At 43.2% G+C, this 19,317-nt stretch overlaps 1 protein-coding gene across 1 annotated transcript; it reads left to right on the top strand.

The window, feature by feature from the left end:
- Nucleotides 1–10,404: 10,404 nt before the first annotated feature.
- On the top strand, nucleotides 10,405–18,111 carry lysmd4 (LysM, putative peptidoglycan-binding, domain containing 4). Its single transcript, XM_084452920.1, has 3 exons — nucleotides 10,405–10,441; nucleotides 16,184–16,453; nucleotides 16,571–18,111. Exons 2-3 carry the CDS (start codon nucleotides 16,196–16,198, stop codon nucleotides 17,144–17,146), a joined length of 834 nt encoding a protein of 277 aa, XP_084309046.1. The 5' UTR covers nucleotides 10,405–10,441; nucleotides 16,184–16,195; the 3' UTR covers nucleotides 17,147–18,111.
- Nucleotides 18,112–19,317: the final 1,206 nt, after the last annotated feature.

Genomic DNA, 19,317 nt, shown 5'->3' with positions numbered 1-19,317 from the left:
CCTCTTCCTCTGGTTCATTCAAAGGGCATCAACGGCATGTGATGTCAGGCAGGATTTTTCCCCCCATAGTGGGTGAATCTGACAATCCAACGCTCTCTGCATTTTCTGCTCTCCTGCCCCCTCCCACACAGACAACCATGTATTCTAGACTTCATCTTCTCCATGTTCAAAGTTCTGGTACAGCCTGCACCGTTGTTTTGGTTCACTGAGACAGGGGCAGTGACCCGTAAGGGATTACTCATTTACACTGACAGATGGAGGGGGCAGAGGTGGAAAAATTAAGCTAAATATTTGCCCTTCCCTATTCTGACATACTAGGAGACAATGCTAAGAAACTGTTACAGGATTTTATTTAGAATTCCACATGGATCCACATCACAGATCAAAATATTCATTTCAAAGTCATAACACCAACAAATAAAATCCCAGAGGATATCACTTAAAGCATTAATTAAAACACTTATTTCCAAAGTGGTCCTCGATGGTAACATAAAAGCACTACTGTACAAAGACAAAACATATGAAAAACAAATGAACACATAGGCCTGAGCTATAGAAATAGATTTCCCTAAAATATCCTTACCTAGGAATCAAACCTCCTCCTTTCAAGGTTGGCCCATTCATTCTCCGCACAGATGTGCCTTTACTTTGGTTTTGAAGATGGCTTTTGTTTGGCTCTGCTTAACATTCAAGGGTAAATGGTTCCATAGGAGCTCCTACTGTAGCTAGTTTACCCTTGAGTGATGGAACACTACATGACATGATAAGGAGAAGGCAGGTACAAACTCATCCAGCGGTTTACGAACACGTCGTGAATCAGATGGGAGCTTTCTTTAGAAACATTTTAGGAAGACATTTAAGAACAGAAGTTAGGAAGATATTGGTGAATGAGGCCCAATGTGTGCTGAAGCCTTGTCATGACTACTTCCCAAATGATTATCTTCATCAGTGTAATGTTCTCTTCATATAAAAGTTTCTACAATGGCAGTCCGATTTATCATCCCCATTTTCAGTGCTCTAGCAAGCACACAGCTAGCCTCACATTTAGAGACTGACTCGTGAGTCTGGCATATGGCCTACATAAGATCCATGATGGTATGTTTACTGTTGCCCATCCTTCCCTGCTGTCATATGCCAGTGACCGAATGAAGACCCTGTCCATACCATAATTAATATTTCAATGCATCTGGTTTTCCCCAGCTTCAGTGATAATTTAGTGGGAGAGCTGTTGGGGCCATGTAATGGTTAAACTAAGGATGGGACCTTAAGAGCACAGCTTGAATGCAGCGGCATGCATTATTAAAATACTGAGGTCATGAAGAAGCTCACGTCCTATCAAAACGAGAGAGAAAGCTAGTGATGCCTGTGACTTTAGTTTGAACCCATGGTGCAGACACAAACCATTATAGCTTCAATAGCTCTTGCTCCTGCTTCATACTGTAGCTGTGGGTGGATTTTCTTCTTTAAAAAAATAAAAATGGTGCATTACATGAAGCCTTTCAACTTAAACAAAGCACCATGAGAATGTGTCCATTCAAAATGAATAGAGAGAAGTCCCTCAGCATGCATAATTTCTAACAGAGTTGAAACTGAGGACATTACCCTTGCGCTTAACAGCGGCCTTCTTATAATTCATAATCAGCATACTATAATGGAAGGGGTCTCTATACTGTATGTCTGTCTGTATTTAAATGTTCGGCCAGTGTATTGCCCAAGAAAGTGCAGTGTTGTTTGGGTTTCGAGAAAACTGCAAGCAGCAATACCAATACTGGAGGCCAAGCAATCGGCTTGTTCTGAACAGGCACAATGTTATATACCACCTACAGTAGAAACCAAAGGGTGCGGCGCCCAGCATATAGGGTTCCTTTTAGCGATTCCATCAGAATAAGGACCCAAGGATGTGGTGTCGGTAGCGGTTCTCAAGAAAGCTTCAAGCAATGCCGGAGGCGTACAGTAAATAGTTGGTTGGTTCTCTCAACCTAAAAAGTCATACTTTCAGAAGTTTCTAACCTATGCTTTGAATTCACCTTTTAATCTCGGGAACACCTACTAACTTGGCATGGCCATCCTGATCAAGTGAGCTCACATTCTGTTTCTCTCCACAGATCAGGCTAGTAACGCCTACGTTCAGACAGATTATCCATCCGATCTGGCCTTGATTGAGCCAATCACAACCGTGTATCTGATATGGAGTGGGTTTAATACAATGACTGTACCCACCTGATACAATGAATATTCTGTTGCTCCGATTGGTTGTCGGTCTATCCAATTGCATCCAGAGGCATTTTGGTCTGTGCCCGATGAGAACTCCCCTTGGAAATTGAAAGTGAGCTGAGAGTTTCCAGACCCATTCAATCACATATGATAATTAGGTTTGGATGATGCCAGGCTCAGGAACACCAAACAGTGAGCTAAAAAGCCCACAGGAAAGTCCCAGCAGGGCATTGTGGGTACAGGGCATGTAGGGCATATCAAAAGCGTGCTCTTAGTAGAGAGCTACCTCAACACAGCACACAACATTAACTCAGAAACGCAATGTTCATGATATCATTTCTGTGTGCAGAGTGAGTCACTGCATATTTTAATAGTGGGGGATCTTGGCAGCGTTGGCAGCAGCTCTCCACAACGCTCCACTCTGCTGTCATCTATGTTTAATGCAGCTGCGTCCCCTGGTTACCCAAGCACATGGGGCATATCATTCTACCTCTGATGGGGTTTTTTTAGTTGTTTTTTTTCCAAATACATACTTTACATTGAATAGTGGTGCAAAGTTGCTATTTTACCTCAGATTTTACCCCGATATCACTGCATTTACTTTTATTTATTTCAATCTTAGAAACATCTGCGAATCTGGTCTATCACGCACTGTACAGGACATCCCAGGCAATGCCAACATCTGTCAGGATTTAATCATGGAGTTAAAAAAAAACAAAAAAGAGCAGATGCAATAAATAAATAAATAAGTTTGTATGTGGCCTATTTCCCTTATGCAAAAACCCAGAAAAACTTGAAGCATTGAAACCGTTGAAGCATTTGTCCTTGTCCAAGGACACAGGCCAGAAGTAAAGATGGCCTCAACGTACAGTACAGTGGCATGCCCCAAATGTCCTTGCTGGTAAAGAGTCAGGGCGAGGGTATACAGAGCCTCCAAACCCATAGAACCGGAGTGGTGCTTCAACGTCAATCATAGTAATATCAGCTGACACACTGGTGAGGGTGGTGACAGGGCAAGGTTGTGTGTCACTGAGTGCTCGTGGCCAGCTTGGAGACCAGAACTTCAGAATGGCACATTTGTCCCATATGAACCGAGGGGCTCCCTTAGGGCTGTTGTTCAGGGTCCAAGTTATCCCTGTCTCTCTGCTCCCACCAGTGGATTGCTTTCCCAAGTCCCTGGGGTTGGTGTTGATGGCTTAAGGCCTTCTTCACCTGCAACTCTACCCCCCAAACTCCAAACACACACACCACCCACAACCAAGCCCCTGAATAAGCCAACCCTTGCCAGATTTAGAAGGCAGAGAGGGTTTGATGCCAGGCTGCTCCTTCAGCCAGTGTATCATCCATCACCTCTTGAAATGAACTGATTTCCACAGACACATGTAACCTTGCATCTTCGCACATTATTACATTACTTATTCAGTTTTTTCTCTCAATCTATCCAGTTTCAACACGAGTCTGCTTCCTGCATTACTAACTGCACAATGAATCTGATCCGTTGAGGGATGTGATTGGGGTTTGGCAAAACCCTACAGCTATGAAGTGGAAAGACAGAGGACTCACAATCAATTCCTACAGTAGACTGTCCCTCTCTGTCTGGGCTTTGATACACTTCAGATTAGGCCTCTCTGTGCACAAAGACTGGTTCACATAGTGATGGTGCAATAGGCCTAGACAACTAAGACAAAAAAAACACAAAAAAAACAGGGTAACTAAATCAGCAATATCAACACACCACCTGCCACCCTCACAACATGTGGGCAACCGCCACTCTCAAGTCTGGTTAACATTGGGCGATCTAAAACGTGCTGTGAAGTTCTGTTGGTTTGAATCTTCCCCTGGATACGTAGCGATAGATTGTCGGCTGAGGCCTCCTCCGAGTTATGAATCACGCTCACCTGGGCAGTTGACGTTTAATCAATAAACGTCTGACCTGTTGCCATGACCCCGAGCCGTGAAGATTAATTTTGTTTTCCCTCACCGACTCCTGGGGACCCTCACCGATCTCAACAGCTAAACCCCAAGCAGATTGTCAAATCACCCGTGGTTTATGTCCGCAACCAAACAACAATCTTTCGGTTTTTCCCTTTTTTACAATACAAATAATCCGATTGTTTCCTGTGTTGTAGACCTGCTGTGTAATAAGGCCTTTGTCTCTGTAGGGACTTCAACTGAATACCAAAGGATTGCTTGTGTTTGCTCGTGTTTTAGTTGTAAAGACAAGGGTCAAGACAGAAGACAAAATAGTGGGTCTATAATTTAACTTATTAAAACTTGTACACCACACTGACAGACATTCTCTCCAAATTGTAGTAAAAAGCTGCTATTGTACGATGAAACTTGAAAGCCTTACATAGGCACCAAAGCAAAAGCCTGTTGTGCATGAAGAGTCTGAAGTCCATCACTGCTACAATCCTTTTACAGTACCAAATCCTCGTAGGACCACAACCATCTGTGTCACAGTAGCCCCTTTCGTATGGGCTAGTCCTCGGTTGGTGGCAAGTATTGTCCTTTGACTGAACCAGCACATGAATGCCTCAGGTCTCTGGGTCTCCTATCAAGGCCCACCACTGCCATCTACTGATCCAAACAGCCACACACTCCAGATCAAGTGTCACATAGGCTACTACTCTACAGCGGAAAATGAATGCTTTAAAGGAGTAGTTTGGTATTACGCATTATAAGCTTTATTATAAGGTTATTTACAATCATATATAGTCCATATCAACATTTTGACAGACTGTGCACTCTTTAGTGCTCATAGCTCATGTCACAGAGAACTACAGTGTATATGATCATACATAACCTTATAACAGAGCTTCTAATGCTAAATACCAAACTATTCCTTTAAATTACTCAGTAAATCAATAGTAAGCTACTAAATTTGACATTATGCTGTTGTAATGAGCTTCACTGTTAAACGTAAAGCTTGTGGCCCAATGTTCTGTGATCAGGAGAGATCTAGAAATAATATCAACTTGATTGCAGTTGATTGGCCCATTTCTCCAAGAGGAGAGGTATCATCATTTAACACCTATCAATGTGATATGCCTGTAATGTAACAGATAATGATATGATACAAAGTAAACAACATGGTAGACTACTGAGATGATGTGGTCATGCTGCTCAGAATTCATTAACATCGATCTTTCAAGTCAATTTCACAAAAGTTCTGAATCAATTAAAGTGAATCTCTTTTTGTTGTTCTTAAGGCAAAATGTGCACGCACTGTACAAAGTTGCCCCCCATCTCTCTCTCTCTCCATTTCACACTCTTCCCCTCTCTCTCTCTCTCTCTTTCTCTCTCTCTCTCTCTCTGTCAGTTGAACAAGCTGCTCAGTGGCCCTGAAACGCAGAGTGTTATGTCGCTTCGTTGATCATCGCTCAGTTTTACACTGTGAATGTGATGTAAACGATATGATGAATCCCTTTAAGGCAACATTTTACATTACTTTTCCTTCAGCTTTTTCAAATGCAAAGGTTGACTGACTATAAAATATAAATAGTAATGTTCATTTCTTTCCATCTGACCGTGTTGGATGCACTGGCAGATAAGAAAATGCTGGGAGACCAGCCAAGTAAACAAGGGCACATTAGACATGCAGTAAGAAGACAATGAGACATACAAAAGAAGACAGGGTCTGTTTCAATATCAGTGGCACCAACAGCATCTTGAATCAGAGACTGAATTAGATTATTAAAAGATTCATGGGCCAAAAAGCATTAAGTTGTCCTTTTGAGCCTACTTTGATGTCAACTGGAGATCACTTGAAATTTCCAGCTGGTTGATATGCATTTTATATGTGGAGAGGGACACTAAAATATGCATGAGTACTATCAAGTCAGCATTTAGCCCACTTCATGCTTGTGACCTAGGACAGCATCTGACGTTCAGGAGAGTAGGCAGAATCATATAATAGCCTATACTGTACATAAAGAACCAAGATCTTTGAACAAAGATAACACAGACATGCTGGATCTTTTCAGGCATAACATTTTAGACAAGCTTTGACTCAGTTGACAGCTTGTTCACACATTAGGTCACGCAGTCAAGTATTCTGCTGAGAGTGCACATGCAGTATGCCTAACCCTTTGTAGGGTGTGTGGAAAGATAGTTGAGATGATGAGGAAATTAGGTTGTGCTTAATCTGTCTGAAATACTATATTTATCTCCAGTAGGCAATGCTGACAGGAGATAGAGTCAAGTCTAGTTCTGTTAGGGGTTGAGCAGTGAGCATGACTTATGGATGCTCAGAACATATTGCATGTCACCTATTGATTTGACTAAAACCTAAATATTCCTTACTGTTCCATCATCCTAAATGCTGTGTGCTACAAAGGCTGGCTAGCAAGAATGTATACGGCAAATAGAACCTCAAGTAATCCAGGAATTACATTTCAAAATCCTACTGTGCTACTACTGCAATTTAGACAGGAAATATCCCCCAGCAAAACAAAGATATCTGTTCTATTTCCCCGTACATCTGAATCCACATAAACAATCCCAAGTTCTTGATGACACTGATGAACTCGGTATTGGTTATTTTTTGTGTCTTGTGTAAACAGGATCCATTCAACAAACAGACTTCTCTGTTATTAACTTATGTGTTCTTAAACTGACTGTTTTTTCCTTCCAGTAATACAGCAGGCAAGTAGCTCTAAACCAGAGCAGGAGTGACTTTGCAGCCCTCCAAAATCACATGCTCCACCCTGTGTCTCAGTCTGTGCAGCAGATTAATATGTCATACGTTTTACAGTGCTACACCTGCATGGCCTTTAAAGGAACCATCTGAAGTTGAAAGAAACAAAGTCAGACCTTTTTGTTAAAAATAGGAGGAAATCGTCCTGGCCAGTGAATCAATGTCCGAAGACGCATTTCATTACCATGATGCAATTTTTAGCTGCGACCAGCAAATCTACAGGTTGGTACCACAAATATGTCCACAAAACTGCAAAGCTGCTGTTGTCCACAAAATCATTGTGGCACCACAACTGTTATTAATCCACTGATTAGACAAGAGACGAGAAGATACGTATACAGTAGCCACACCCAAGCTAATTTTCATACAGTATGTTGTTCCTTGAATGATTGATGGCAACAAAGAACACACACACACATATATATATATATATATATATATATATAATTATTATTATTTTATTTTTTTTACATTAAATTTATTTTTACACATCAAATAAAAAACACTAGTTTTACTCAAAATGGATGACCTTCTGGGTGGGCAACATGATGTTGTCTTCCCTGTTGTTGGGACATTAGAGGGACTAGAGGTGCACAGACCTGAGGCACTTGGACCTTAGCAGCAGGGCCGTATGCAGGATTTTTGAAATACCGAGGTCATTTAGTCGTGGTGCGGGGGCAGACATTTTTGACAATTTTATATAAAAATGCTTCAATCTGGTTCACTTTGAGAGCAACAAATCTAGAGGCTAGATCTATAAAGAACTACACACATTAGATTAATATCATTTTTTAACTGAGAGCAGTGGAGATCATCCAGAGAGGACACAGCTTAAAGGATAATGCTCGTTTTTGACAACCTGGACCTTATTTACGACATATTATAAGACGTTTGACTCACCGAGATAACTTTGGTGTAATTCGGAGGCCTGTAGAAGAAATTTTAAATCCAGCGTGAGCCAAGTATATCCATGTAATGGCGGTGTTCGGGGCACTTAGAATGCAGTTTCTAAAAATCTATTTTCTGCCGCGAAACGGTTGTTTTCATCAATCTGTCTTTATGAATCACTAGTTGTGCTTACATAGAGCGAGGGCTTGTTGTGGTTTTTCACATGCCTCTGTAATATGATCTTTAGAAATGTCTTTAGAAACGAAATAGCTTCCCCACTTGCTCCAGCACGCATGCGCACAGCGCGCAAACTGGCCCATTAAACTTTTTTATACCCAGGGTCCAGATAAATAAAAAGACACATATACTTTTCCCCTTCCCTTGGTTTATATGCAGCACACGTCAATTAGGCTCTCAGTGAAGAAAGCAAACACATGGTCAATTGATAGGTGAATAACGGCCTCTGCTATAGTTGCAATGGAAAAGAGGGGACTTAATTTCAACATGAATTTCAAGCATTTACACATTTCATTGACGGTTTATCAGTCTATCATTGGAATTAATAATGAAAGCCCATCCTGCCCCTAACCCTCCCATCCAATCACCGCAGCCATGCTCCAAAACTTATTCCATGCCTTCTGATCCAATCATACCAATCGGCACCAAATTGCACAGTTGCAAAATATAGCTAGTTAACAAAGAAAGGGTTTATATCTCGGTTACCACACTAAGTCAGCCAACTTTAGTTATAAATAACGTTAGCACTAGACTACTTAGATAGCTATTTTAACCAAGCTAGTTTACCTAAGCAGCCTGAAAGACGACCAGTAACACATCTAACTAACTTGTTGACTTTGTGGGTCTGATGACTACATGTTTAGAAAAGCTGTAGCCTAATCTTATTTTATGAAGTAGCCTACTGTATTTAGAAGTTGGAGCATGTTCTGTAATATTTACCCAATGTTAGCTGTGATTTGCGCATTGCTCTGAAATTGCCTTGTCATATAGTTTGGATATTGATAGACTTTTTTCTGATCAGGGTGTGCTATAAATAAAAATCTAATTTTCTGAGCTCCCATGGGACGCTTCCTGCTTCCGCTTAGGCACTTTACTGACATGCTTGTGCACAAGTGCACGCACTTGGAAGGGGGGGGGCTGGGGTTGTCCCTGTATGGTGTACTTTGATGAGAGGTTGACCTGGAGGGTACATGTGGATAGAACGGTGGAGAGGTGTGTGAAGGTGATGAATGTGTTTAGGTGCCTTGCGGGGAGTGATTGGGGGGCTGACAGGGGGACGTTGCTTCAGGCTTTGATCCGGTCTGTCCTGGACTATGGTGGCCTCGCGTATGGGAGTGCGACGCCGACTACCTTGGCGAGTCTGGATGTGGTGCAGGCGAAGGCGCTAAGGGTGTGCTGTGGGACGTTTCGCACAACGCCCATCCCGGCTTTGTTGGTTGAGGTAGGGGAGGCCCCCCTGTGGTTGCGGCGAGTAAAGCTGGCTCTGCATTATATTGCGAAGGTTGTTGGCCAGGGGCCTGGTCACCCAGGGAAGGCGTTGGTGGAGGGGTGCTGGGAGTGGGGGAGTAGTAGGAGAGGGAAGTAGAGTTTTGTGAACCGGGTCTGGATGGAGGAGGCGGGGCTTGGCCTGGGTGTGGTGGCGCCTGTGGTGGTCTAGCCGTGTGTGCCCCCGTGGCTCTTGCCTACGCCGGAGGTGGACGTCTCCCTGTTGGGGTCGGTGAGGGTGGGGGGACCGGGTGAGGGCCCGGCTAGGCTAGTGAGGGAGAGGTTGCGGGGTGTGTGGGCGGGTCATTTGCAGATCTTCACAGATGGTTCGGTGGACCCCCGGAGTGGGAAGGCTGGTTTTGCCATCCATATCCCCCAGTTGCGTATTACCGAGGGCAGGTGGCTGCCTGATGGGCTGTTGGTGTTCACTGCTGAGGTGATGGCACTGGTGTGGGCACTGGACTGGGTTGAGCGTGCTTGGTCATTGTGGCCTGGCCTGGGACCTGGCCCGGATGGGGAAACATGTGGATGGTCTGTGTAGCTGTGGGGGGAGGGAGACGTTGAGGCATGTCATGTTGGAGTGCTGGAGGTACAGGAGGGAGAGGGCTGATATGTTTGCTCATGTGGTAAAGGTGGGGGAGCCAGTTGTGTCTGTGAGGGTACTTTTGGGCCATGGGAGTCACCGGTATGAGGTGGGGAGCAGGGCCGTGCTGGCCATCTGTAGGTTCTGGAGGTGGCCGCGGTAACCCCCCACTCAACAAAATGAATTCAGGAGGCTGGGTCAGATTTGGGAGGGCTGTGGCAAGCTTTATGTTCGCTACTGGCCTACATCTTAGAGTGTGATGATCTGGGAGGGGTGTAGTACCGTGTCTGGCCAGGGAAAGGCAGCAATGCGCCACGTCGGCATCTAGCCTGCCGGAAACCAAAGGAAGAAGAAGAAGAAGTCTGCGCATGAAATATGCATAGTTGGCTAATCTGTGATTGGTGGGCATTGCTGCTAAATTATCCTGTCTGTGTGTAATCTGACCAATGGTTGCTTGATCATGAGAAATCTACTCGGACTTTACATTCGCATACGTTTTAGCCGGCTGGCAATGCAACATGAAGCTAGCTAACAAGGAGTGCTAGTATTGAGAGGTGAGTAGCCTACACTTGGCCACTGACGAAAACTTGATCTAATCTCTAAGTGATAGTTTATTTATATTCTCTAACATGACAACAGATAACGTTGAATTTGCGCATACTAATGTTAACCATTAGTTCCCCTATATCCCTTTTGCTTTGCCCGCTAAGGGGTTAGCACTAGCTAGCTAGCTACAAACCCCTGTAAATTAGCGCTAGCACATGTAACGTTAGATACAAAGTGTCTGGTTTAGTCTAATTGCTGACGTTAGCTGCATTTCCACGAGCCAAATCAACCCGACCAACCAACAAATGTGTGATTTCACTGTTTGGTCAGTACCGCTAAGGTTAAGTTAGCTGCCACGTCCTTCGGTTTGTGCGAATATGTATTTAGTTTGCCTTAAAGTCACGTTAATCGTCATGCCATGGGCTACTAGCTAGCTAGCTACCACTCCAGTTTGCTAGACATGGCTAGCTAACGTTACCGTCAGCCTTACCTCCCCAGGCCTTCTCCACCCCCGTTTGGCTCCATTCTACACGAGGCAACTTTCAGACGAATTGGTATCACACAACTTTAACGTTACGTTAAATCATAAGAGGGGTAGCTCACTTTAGGCCCTCACGCTAGCTGGCTGTAGATGGCTGACAGGCTCGCAGGCTCCCTTGATCTGTGGCGTCTGGTCACTTGAAATACTGAGCAGGATGCATTGGACACTAATGCTCCATATATCAAAAACACAATTCCGGCTATTTCAGGTTTACATAATAGTATTAAGCTAATCTAGTGCTGAAGGTGAAGAATTGCAAACTAAAAATACAATAGGTGCTTAACGCTCCTGTTGTCTTCGCGGTCAAACCTGGCTGATTTACAATTTCTCTCTATAAAAATGTAGATCATTTCATCTGTTTGTCATAAGGTTCCATGACTTTGTTCACACATGGCACCTGAACACACAAACTACATGTGAGAACGGTCAGGGGGCAGTTCGTTCCACCACTGCAGGGCCAGGACAGAAGAGCCGTGACCCTGTCGATCGTAGAAAAGTAGTCGGGAGGGGGTGTAGGGTTTGACCTTGACCTGGAGGTAGGAGGGAGCTGTTCCTTTCACTGCCCTGTAGGTTAGGACAAGAGTTTTAAACTGGATGCGAGCTGCTACAGGAAAGCCAGTCCAGCCAGTGTGGAGAATGGAGAAGGAAAGTTGTGTGGGAGAACTTAGGTTGGCTGAATACCAGGTGAGAAGCAGCTTTCTGGACAAGTTCCAGGGATTTAACGGCAGATGCCGGGGCCCCAGCAAGGAGGGAGATACAGTAGTCCAGGCAGGAGATGACAAGAGCATGGATGAGCACCTGCGCCATTTCGTCAGTGGTATATTTATTCACATAAATCATAAACCCTAACCATAATTAGCCAAGCAGATGGATGCATACTGCAACTATGGCTGACGCAAGTTCTCTTTCATCAGTGTTGGGCAAGTTACAAATAAAAGTAATCAAGTAAAGTTACTGATTACTTTCTTTAAGGGGAGACACCCCAGGTGAATAGGAAGAAAAAAAATCCTTAATAGGTATCACCATCAAACTCCCCCAGTTTAGGTACATTAAGGAGCATCTTTTTTGTATTACAAGTTTTCTGAAATCTTATGGATAAATATGCAAATTAGGCATTATATGCGCTAAATATGTGCTAATTTGCATAATTTTGGGAAATCAATTTTTTTAACTGGTTCAAGCCAGATTCAAAATTCTTGTTTCATTTTGTTCACATATCCCTATTCAAACTTTGTCCAAGGGGGATTTTTGATATCTCTTTTCTTCACTTCAGAAATCAGAAAATACTGTCAACAGTCATAAAAAGACCAATTTTCGCCATGTTTTAGGGATAAACTGTTATATAAATCAGGCTATGAATGAAATTTAAAAAATCCCCCTTGGACAAACTCTCAGAATATGGATTGGAACAAAACTGGAAAGTTAGGTGTATGTAGGTGCTACTCAAGTGGTGGTTTTGATGTCCCTAAGATGAGAAATAACTCATTTTGAGAAAACGGGCTTTGAAAATTTGTATTGTAAAAAACCATACATTTGCATTGTAAACCAATATTTACAAACACAATATCCAATCACATCATTAGTAACAACATTACACAACATCTGAACACACATAGAAACTGAAAACTGAATAACACAGCATGTTGTGGATTCAGAATAGTCCAGGAGTAGACATTTTGTATAGAGAAGCAAGACCTGTTTAGTTGGAAGCCCACTCACCACGTCAAGGTACAGCCCACGAGTGGGATGTTAGTAAGATGAGACTAGAGACGAGACAATGTAAGTAGGGAAGAGAACATTCCCTTTTAGAAAGCTTGTATTATTTTGTTAAACAGATCATGGACAAAGATAGACACATTTGACGAGGACATGCATGAGAAAACAGATTATCTAGCTTTTTGTGTTTTTTTAAGCGTTTTACATGGAGAAAACATGAATGAATGAATGAACATGAAGAGTAAGCTGATTCATAAATACACAGGACAAGATGTGGTAAACAATGCAGGGTAAACACCAATAGAAGCTAAATATAGATTGCAAAACAAACAAGTGATATAACCATCGTCAAAAGCAACACCATAGGAGACATCAAGCTACGCCGTCATAGGTCTACAGAGTCACTCCTCAGATGGCACCACACTAGCTATCCACAAAACTGTTCGAGGCAGCTAGTTTGTAGAACCCACTCAGCTGGAGTTCACAAAACTGTTCTAAGCAGCTGGTCTGTAGAACCCACTCAGCTGCAGTCAACAAAACTGTCCTAAAACCACAATATGTTCCTGGTGCGCATGGGGTTGTCATCAGTGAAGCAGACTACCCCATATTGCCGCCTTCATGTTGTCCACTGAACGCTGGTTGACAATTATTGTAATAATTCTCAATAACTGTAATAATTTTGTAACATTTTGTATTTATTGGCAGTCAGCTTACCTACCTCTGGGTCCACATCTGCATATGCCTGCCTAATCTGCTCTCTGCTTCTGTGCAAGGACTCCAGACCTCTCTCTATTTCAGCAACTGAAATTAAAACAGTTTATTTGGTCAGTTTATGGATGCATGTAGAAATGCCACAGGTAGAGAGAGGGAGACTACTGTGCATATGTATAGGCTTCTGATATTGGCTAGAGAGAGTGGCTAGAGAGAGAGAGAGAGAGAGAGAGAGAGAGAGAGAGAGAGAGAGAGGGAACACGTTTCAATAGCCTACCTGTCACCCTCTTGTCATGTTTCTGATACGTTTTCAGATGAAGCCCTGGGATCCAACACTTTACTAATCTTTTGGAGAGCTGCATACCCCAACCCTAACTCGTGCGCTAAGAGGACCATCCTCACATTGACATCAAATGCAACATCATTCCTAGTTGTATCATGAAGCCAAGTCGATGTGTAGACACTTTTGCGATAGCCATTTCTCACAAAGACTGCACTCTAAGAGCAAAGTACTACAGAACCCACTATTCTGAGGATCTATGCTAATTTTAAGACCAGTCCCTGCACAATTAGGACAAATCAACCCAGTTATCAGCTCATTCAAACGCACCGCATCTCTCTGCTGCTCAATGGACATGCTAACGCTAGCCTCATCTCCCTGCTGCTCACTGGACATGCTAGCACCGGCTAATGACAACTTGCGCGAATAGGCACTTTATATCTCATAAATGTAAACCTTTCCATTTAGTTTCTCTTGTTTTCTGTTCAACCTTGTGGGCAAACACTGTTGTCGTTGTTGCTTATTACGTTTAGAACGCTTTACAGACGGAATTGTTTGGATTAGATATAAGGAAGTGGAAACGTGTCACATGACGCGCTGAACCAATCACGTTCTCAGAAATCAACAACAGCCAATGAGATTTCACGGTTAGCATCAAACCCGCCTTTGTATTTCCACGATTGGTTGCTAATACAAATGAAACTAACAGGTTTGGTTGCGATAATAGTGTGCTAGAGAGCTAGAGCTTTCTAAAGATACACCGGATGACGGGATCCAGACGAAAGAAACGCTGCGAGAAGTTCCGAAAAAAGGCTAACTTTTGGCGATTTTAGGAAGAATCTACAGACGCAAACAGACTAAATGAAGTAAAATAAACATCTAAATGCGTATTTTTGATGTTTTATTTCCACTAGTATGAAAGAAGACATGTTATGGAAGCAAACTAGCACAAAATCTCACATTTGACCAGGGCGTTGAAAAACGATGTTTTCACCTACCGTGTCTCCCCTTAAATTGTAATTATATTACTTGACGAATATAATATAATATAAATATATTTTTTACTTGACGAATATAATATAATATAAATATATTTTATGTTGTCTTGATGAATCGCTAGTTGTGCTTACATAGAGCATAGGCCTGTTGTGGTTTTCACATGCCATGATCTTTAGAAACGTCTTTCGAAACGAAATAGCTTCCTCACTTGCTCCAGCACTAATGCGCACAGCGCGCAATCGTTGCTCCAGCACGCTGTGCGCATGCGTGCTGGAGCAAGTGAGGAAGCTATTTCGTGTCTAAAGACGTTTCTAAAGATCATATTACAGAGGCATGTGAAATACCACAACAGGCCTATGCTCTATGTAAGCACAACTAGCGATTCATCAAGACAGATTGATGAAAACAACCGTTTCGCGGCAGAAAATAGATTTTTAGAAACTGCATTCTAAGTGCCCCGACCACCGCCATTACATGGATATACTGGCTCGCGCTGGATTTTACATTTCTTCTACATGCCTCCGAACTACACCAAAGTGATCTCGGTGAGTCAAACGTCTTATAATATGTCATAAATAAGGTCCAGGTTGTCAAAAACGAGCATTGTCCTTTAAGGCCTACGGCTGCGCTGATTGGAATTCATAGGCTAAGCCTATAGTCTAATTTCGGCCTTTTATCAGATAGGCTAAAATAGAACAAAAATCTGAAAATAAATATAGGCTACTTACACTTTATTTAAGAACTTACAACATGCATATGCTAATTTCCATTCAATATTAATAGGCCTTTCCATTTTGCCTCAAGCTCCGTACCTCGATCAGGCTCCCTCTCGCTTGCTATGGGGGCCCACTAGTCTAGGCAGGTTTATCTATGGTGGCCTGCTAGCCTATAGGCAGGTTTATCTATGGTGGCCGCTAGCCTATAGGCAGTTTTATCTATGGTGGCCCGCTAGCCTATAGGCAGTTTTATCTATGGTCGCCCGCTAGCCTATAGGCAGGTTTATCTATGGTGGCCCGCTAGCCTATAGGCAGGTTTATCTATGGTGGCCCGCTAGCCTATAGGCAGGTTTATCTTACGACTGTTTTTTCATCTCATAGGCCTACTAGCCAATAGCCTACACATTAACAGAACAAAATGAATTGGCCTATTCGTTTTTTTAAATTCAAAAGGAATCATAATATATGGAAATTTAATTTTAGCCTATTGTAGGCCTAATACAATTAGGGGGAATTATTTCTCCGGACATTATGACCGGAGAGATTTTAATATATCGGATTTCAACTGATTTTCCGGACAAAAACCGGTAATTACCGGCTAACGAAAACCCAGGTCGATACCACACAGGTATCGAATTTCGATACCCAGCCCTAGGTGGGACCATATCCCCCCCTCCCCTCCCCCCATTGCTCTCTGTAAAGCGCATTGCGTTGCCTCTCTATATGAAATGCTCAAATTGGCTCTCTTGTTTTTGTCAATTCTACCCCCCCCCCCCCCCCCCCCCAGGAAGTAGTTGCGATGCGGCGAGGGGAGCCTCTTCCCCGGGCCTTCCAGGCCCCCGTGGATGTACACGCCAGTGCGGATGGCCAGGTGTACATGTTCCGGCGGCGGCACGATGACTCCGCAGACTCCTCCGACAACGAGGAATTGAGCGTCATGGATCTGAGGCCCTGGGGGCGGCCGGGGCCGGAGAGAGCGGAGGGCCTCCAGCTGCTGGAGCGTGAAGTGTCGGACGGTGACAACCTCAACAAGCTCGCTCTGCAGTATGGCTGCAAGGTGAGGAAGTCCCTCAGTTAGTCGGCAAACTGCCCCCACCCCCCCAACTCTGCGCATTTCGGACATCGACATGGTCATATTTGTACAATAACGACTTTTTCTTTCTCTTGTCAACAGGTGGCTGACATTAAAAGAGTGAACAACCTAATTCAGGAGCAGGATCTGTTTGCGTTGAAATCAATCAGAATCCCTGTGAAGAAACACGGCTTGTTGACTGAGGCTAACGCAGAGCTAAAAGATCCACAGCGAGCAACACCGCCGTCTCCTACGCCACCTCTCCAACCTGGGAACAGACCCGGAGACGGCTCCCTTGCCAGGCCTCGTCTGCAGCAGTACGCAGACTTTCTAAAGGAGGTGGACCATGACATCGAGAAACTGATCCTAACCACCGATGCCCACGAGGAGGTGCTCTCTGAGAGTGCAGAGAGGCCACAGAAGTGTGGCTTTCGCGGCCAGCGTTTGACCGGCTATGGTGCGGACTGGGGGATCCAGTGGTGGAACGCTGTAGTCGCCATGCTCCTCATAGGGATTTTCCTTCCTATCTTTTATGTTGTTTATTTCAAAACAAAAGATACAGGAGTGTCTGCTGTAGACAGTAGTGGCATGCTTCCAACAAACAGCTCAGGGTCAGACACCATAACCCATCTGAGCCACTACAGCGGTCAGGACCCTGGGTCTGAACAAACCACATAGGCCTATGTTACCACATAGGCCTAGGTTACAATCAAGATGGACAAGTTGTTTTGACTTGTTTGGTCACCCACTTCTTAAGCATAAGCCCAATGCCTTATTTATGTAGTCTGTTTGGAGTCATTATTTCATAACTAAAAAGAAGAGCTAACACTAAGTCTACTATACCAGTTCTAGCACAGGCATGTGATCAATGATTACAGAAAGCTGTATGCATCAGTAGATGAAATGGATTTATGTGAAGCGGTGTTAAATGTCCCAGTTATTGGAGGCATTGTTTTACATTTCTGTGTATTTTAGATGGTTAAACTTAAACCAATGTGTTTGAGTCATCCTAACTGTGATTTCATAATTTGAAGATTTATTTTTTATGTCAATGACTCCTCAATGCTGAAGTATAACACCAACAGTGGCATCGTCGGATAAACAGTAGGTATGGACACTTAACAGTCTGTGATAAGTATTTATTTAGTGCAATATACGCTCTTACTCAAGGGATATTGGAATGTAATGTTGTGGATAGATGGTCATTGATGAACCATGCAATATGTTGCACTGATGTATCAGAATGCAAAGTGGTTGAAGGTTTAACATGCTATGTTTTACCAGTGCCATATAGGCCATGCGGCCTAGCTACAGTTCAATCAAATACTGCCACTTTGTGCCAATTTTCTAAAGCTACTCATTGGCTATTTCTACATTTTTATGCCGATGCAGTTAGTGAAATGAGCATTTCAGACCTAACTGGTGATGATAATAGAATGATCTCAGGTACGTTTTTTGAATTGTATGAAAGTAAATTTTTTACCAAAATGACAAGTGCCTTTACCAATGTTGAGCATTGGAATTATCCATCAGTTTGCTTATAAAGCATGAAGGCTTTTATTGAACATTGTTTTCAAATTGGAAATGAAATACTAATGGATATTAAATTGGTACCTGCATAAAGAGGAAATAAAAAGCTTGGTGTCACAGATGCAATTCAGTCCTTAGGTAGCCACATTAAGCTAAATTTGAGGTGTTAAATGGTCATTAAACAGAAAAAAACCTTTTGTGATCTTTTAGTGATATTTGTGCTCTTTTAGTAGTAAATCTGACTTGTTTGTCCAAGTGTTTCGATTGCAGAAGAAATTCATGAAACCTTTAGTTGTCCTATTTCATCTCAGGGTACAGTAGCTTTATAGAGTAGGCTGCCTTCTCTAGTAGGTGTGGGCGCTGCAGCTCCACCAGAATGCATACAGGGAGCTGATGTTGATGTGGTCCACCTGGACAACAGGCGAGAAAGGGCAGGAAACGGGTCTTGGGAAGGAAGGGACAGCGTCAGCTTGACTTGAGGAGGTCTTTTGATGTATGTAGAGACATTCTGAATGTTCTACAACTCTGTAGCGGAGAGACGAGTGTTGGCCAACTGCTTGGACAATGTTGCACATGGGGTTGCAAGGGGGTGGAAAATTTCTGGAAATTTACCATGGGAAGTTAAAGGTATATGTGGATTAAAATAAACATTTTTTCAAAAAATAATACATCCATAGGGCTTTTTGCGAAGGCTTCAGAGTAAAAGTATTGCTTTTCCATAAAAAAAAAATGATATTTTGTCTGAAATTATTACATTATGAAGTTTTGACGGCCCGACAATGACACTTGATATCATACCAGCCAATAGTATTACAGCGTTGGTGCTGCGCGCTGGGTTGCCAGGTAGCCTACTATTCTAGCTTCACCACTGTGAGATTAGCAGTAGCCAGCTAACGTTATACTTCCATGAATTAGCAGCTTTATAGATGTTGGTTAGCATCAAGTGTGTGTGCGACTATAAAACGGCGGCTTTTCCGTCCACTTCCGCTCACTCTTTTCAGCTAAACGTTCGGTAAAATGGAGTTTCGTCGTCCTGCTTCTCCGCCTGAGCCCCGGCGAACCGTGCGATTCGAATGTCAAAAGCTCATTGACCGAAGAAGGAGCAAAAGTCGGATAAATATCGGGCCAGCCTTTGCTCGTTGGACGGTTTATGGAGTTTCGTGGGATAAAGTCGCATGGTGACATGGCTACTTTTCTACTAGACCGGTAAGCTAGCAAACTAGCTATCGTTATCTTTCTTGGAATCTGCATAGCCAGACCTAATGTTATCTCCACACTACAGCATCTAACGTAACTTATTACATGGCACTCTGAAATAC

Source organism: Borostomias antarcticus, assembly GCF_949987555.1.
Source record: "Borostomias antarcticus genome assembly, chromosome: 18".
NCBI classification, from domain to species: Eukaryota; Metazoa; Chordata; class Actinopteri; order Stomiiformes; family Stomiidae; genus Borostomias; species Borostomias antarcticus.
The sequence above is the reverse complement of the archived record's forward strand: the minus strand, read 5'-3'. Positions and strand labels throughout refer to the sequence as shown.

Coding starts and splice junctions, on each gene's coding strand:
- lysmd4 (XM_084452920.1), top strand. CDS start 16,196: ATGCGGCGAGGGGAGCCTCTTCCCCGGGCCTTCCAGGCCCCCGTGGAT. Junction 16,454..16,570: donor CTCTGCAGTATGGCTGCAAG/GTGAGGAAGTCC, acceptor TCTTGTCAACAG/GTGGCTGACATTAAAAGAGT.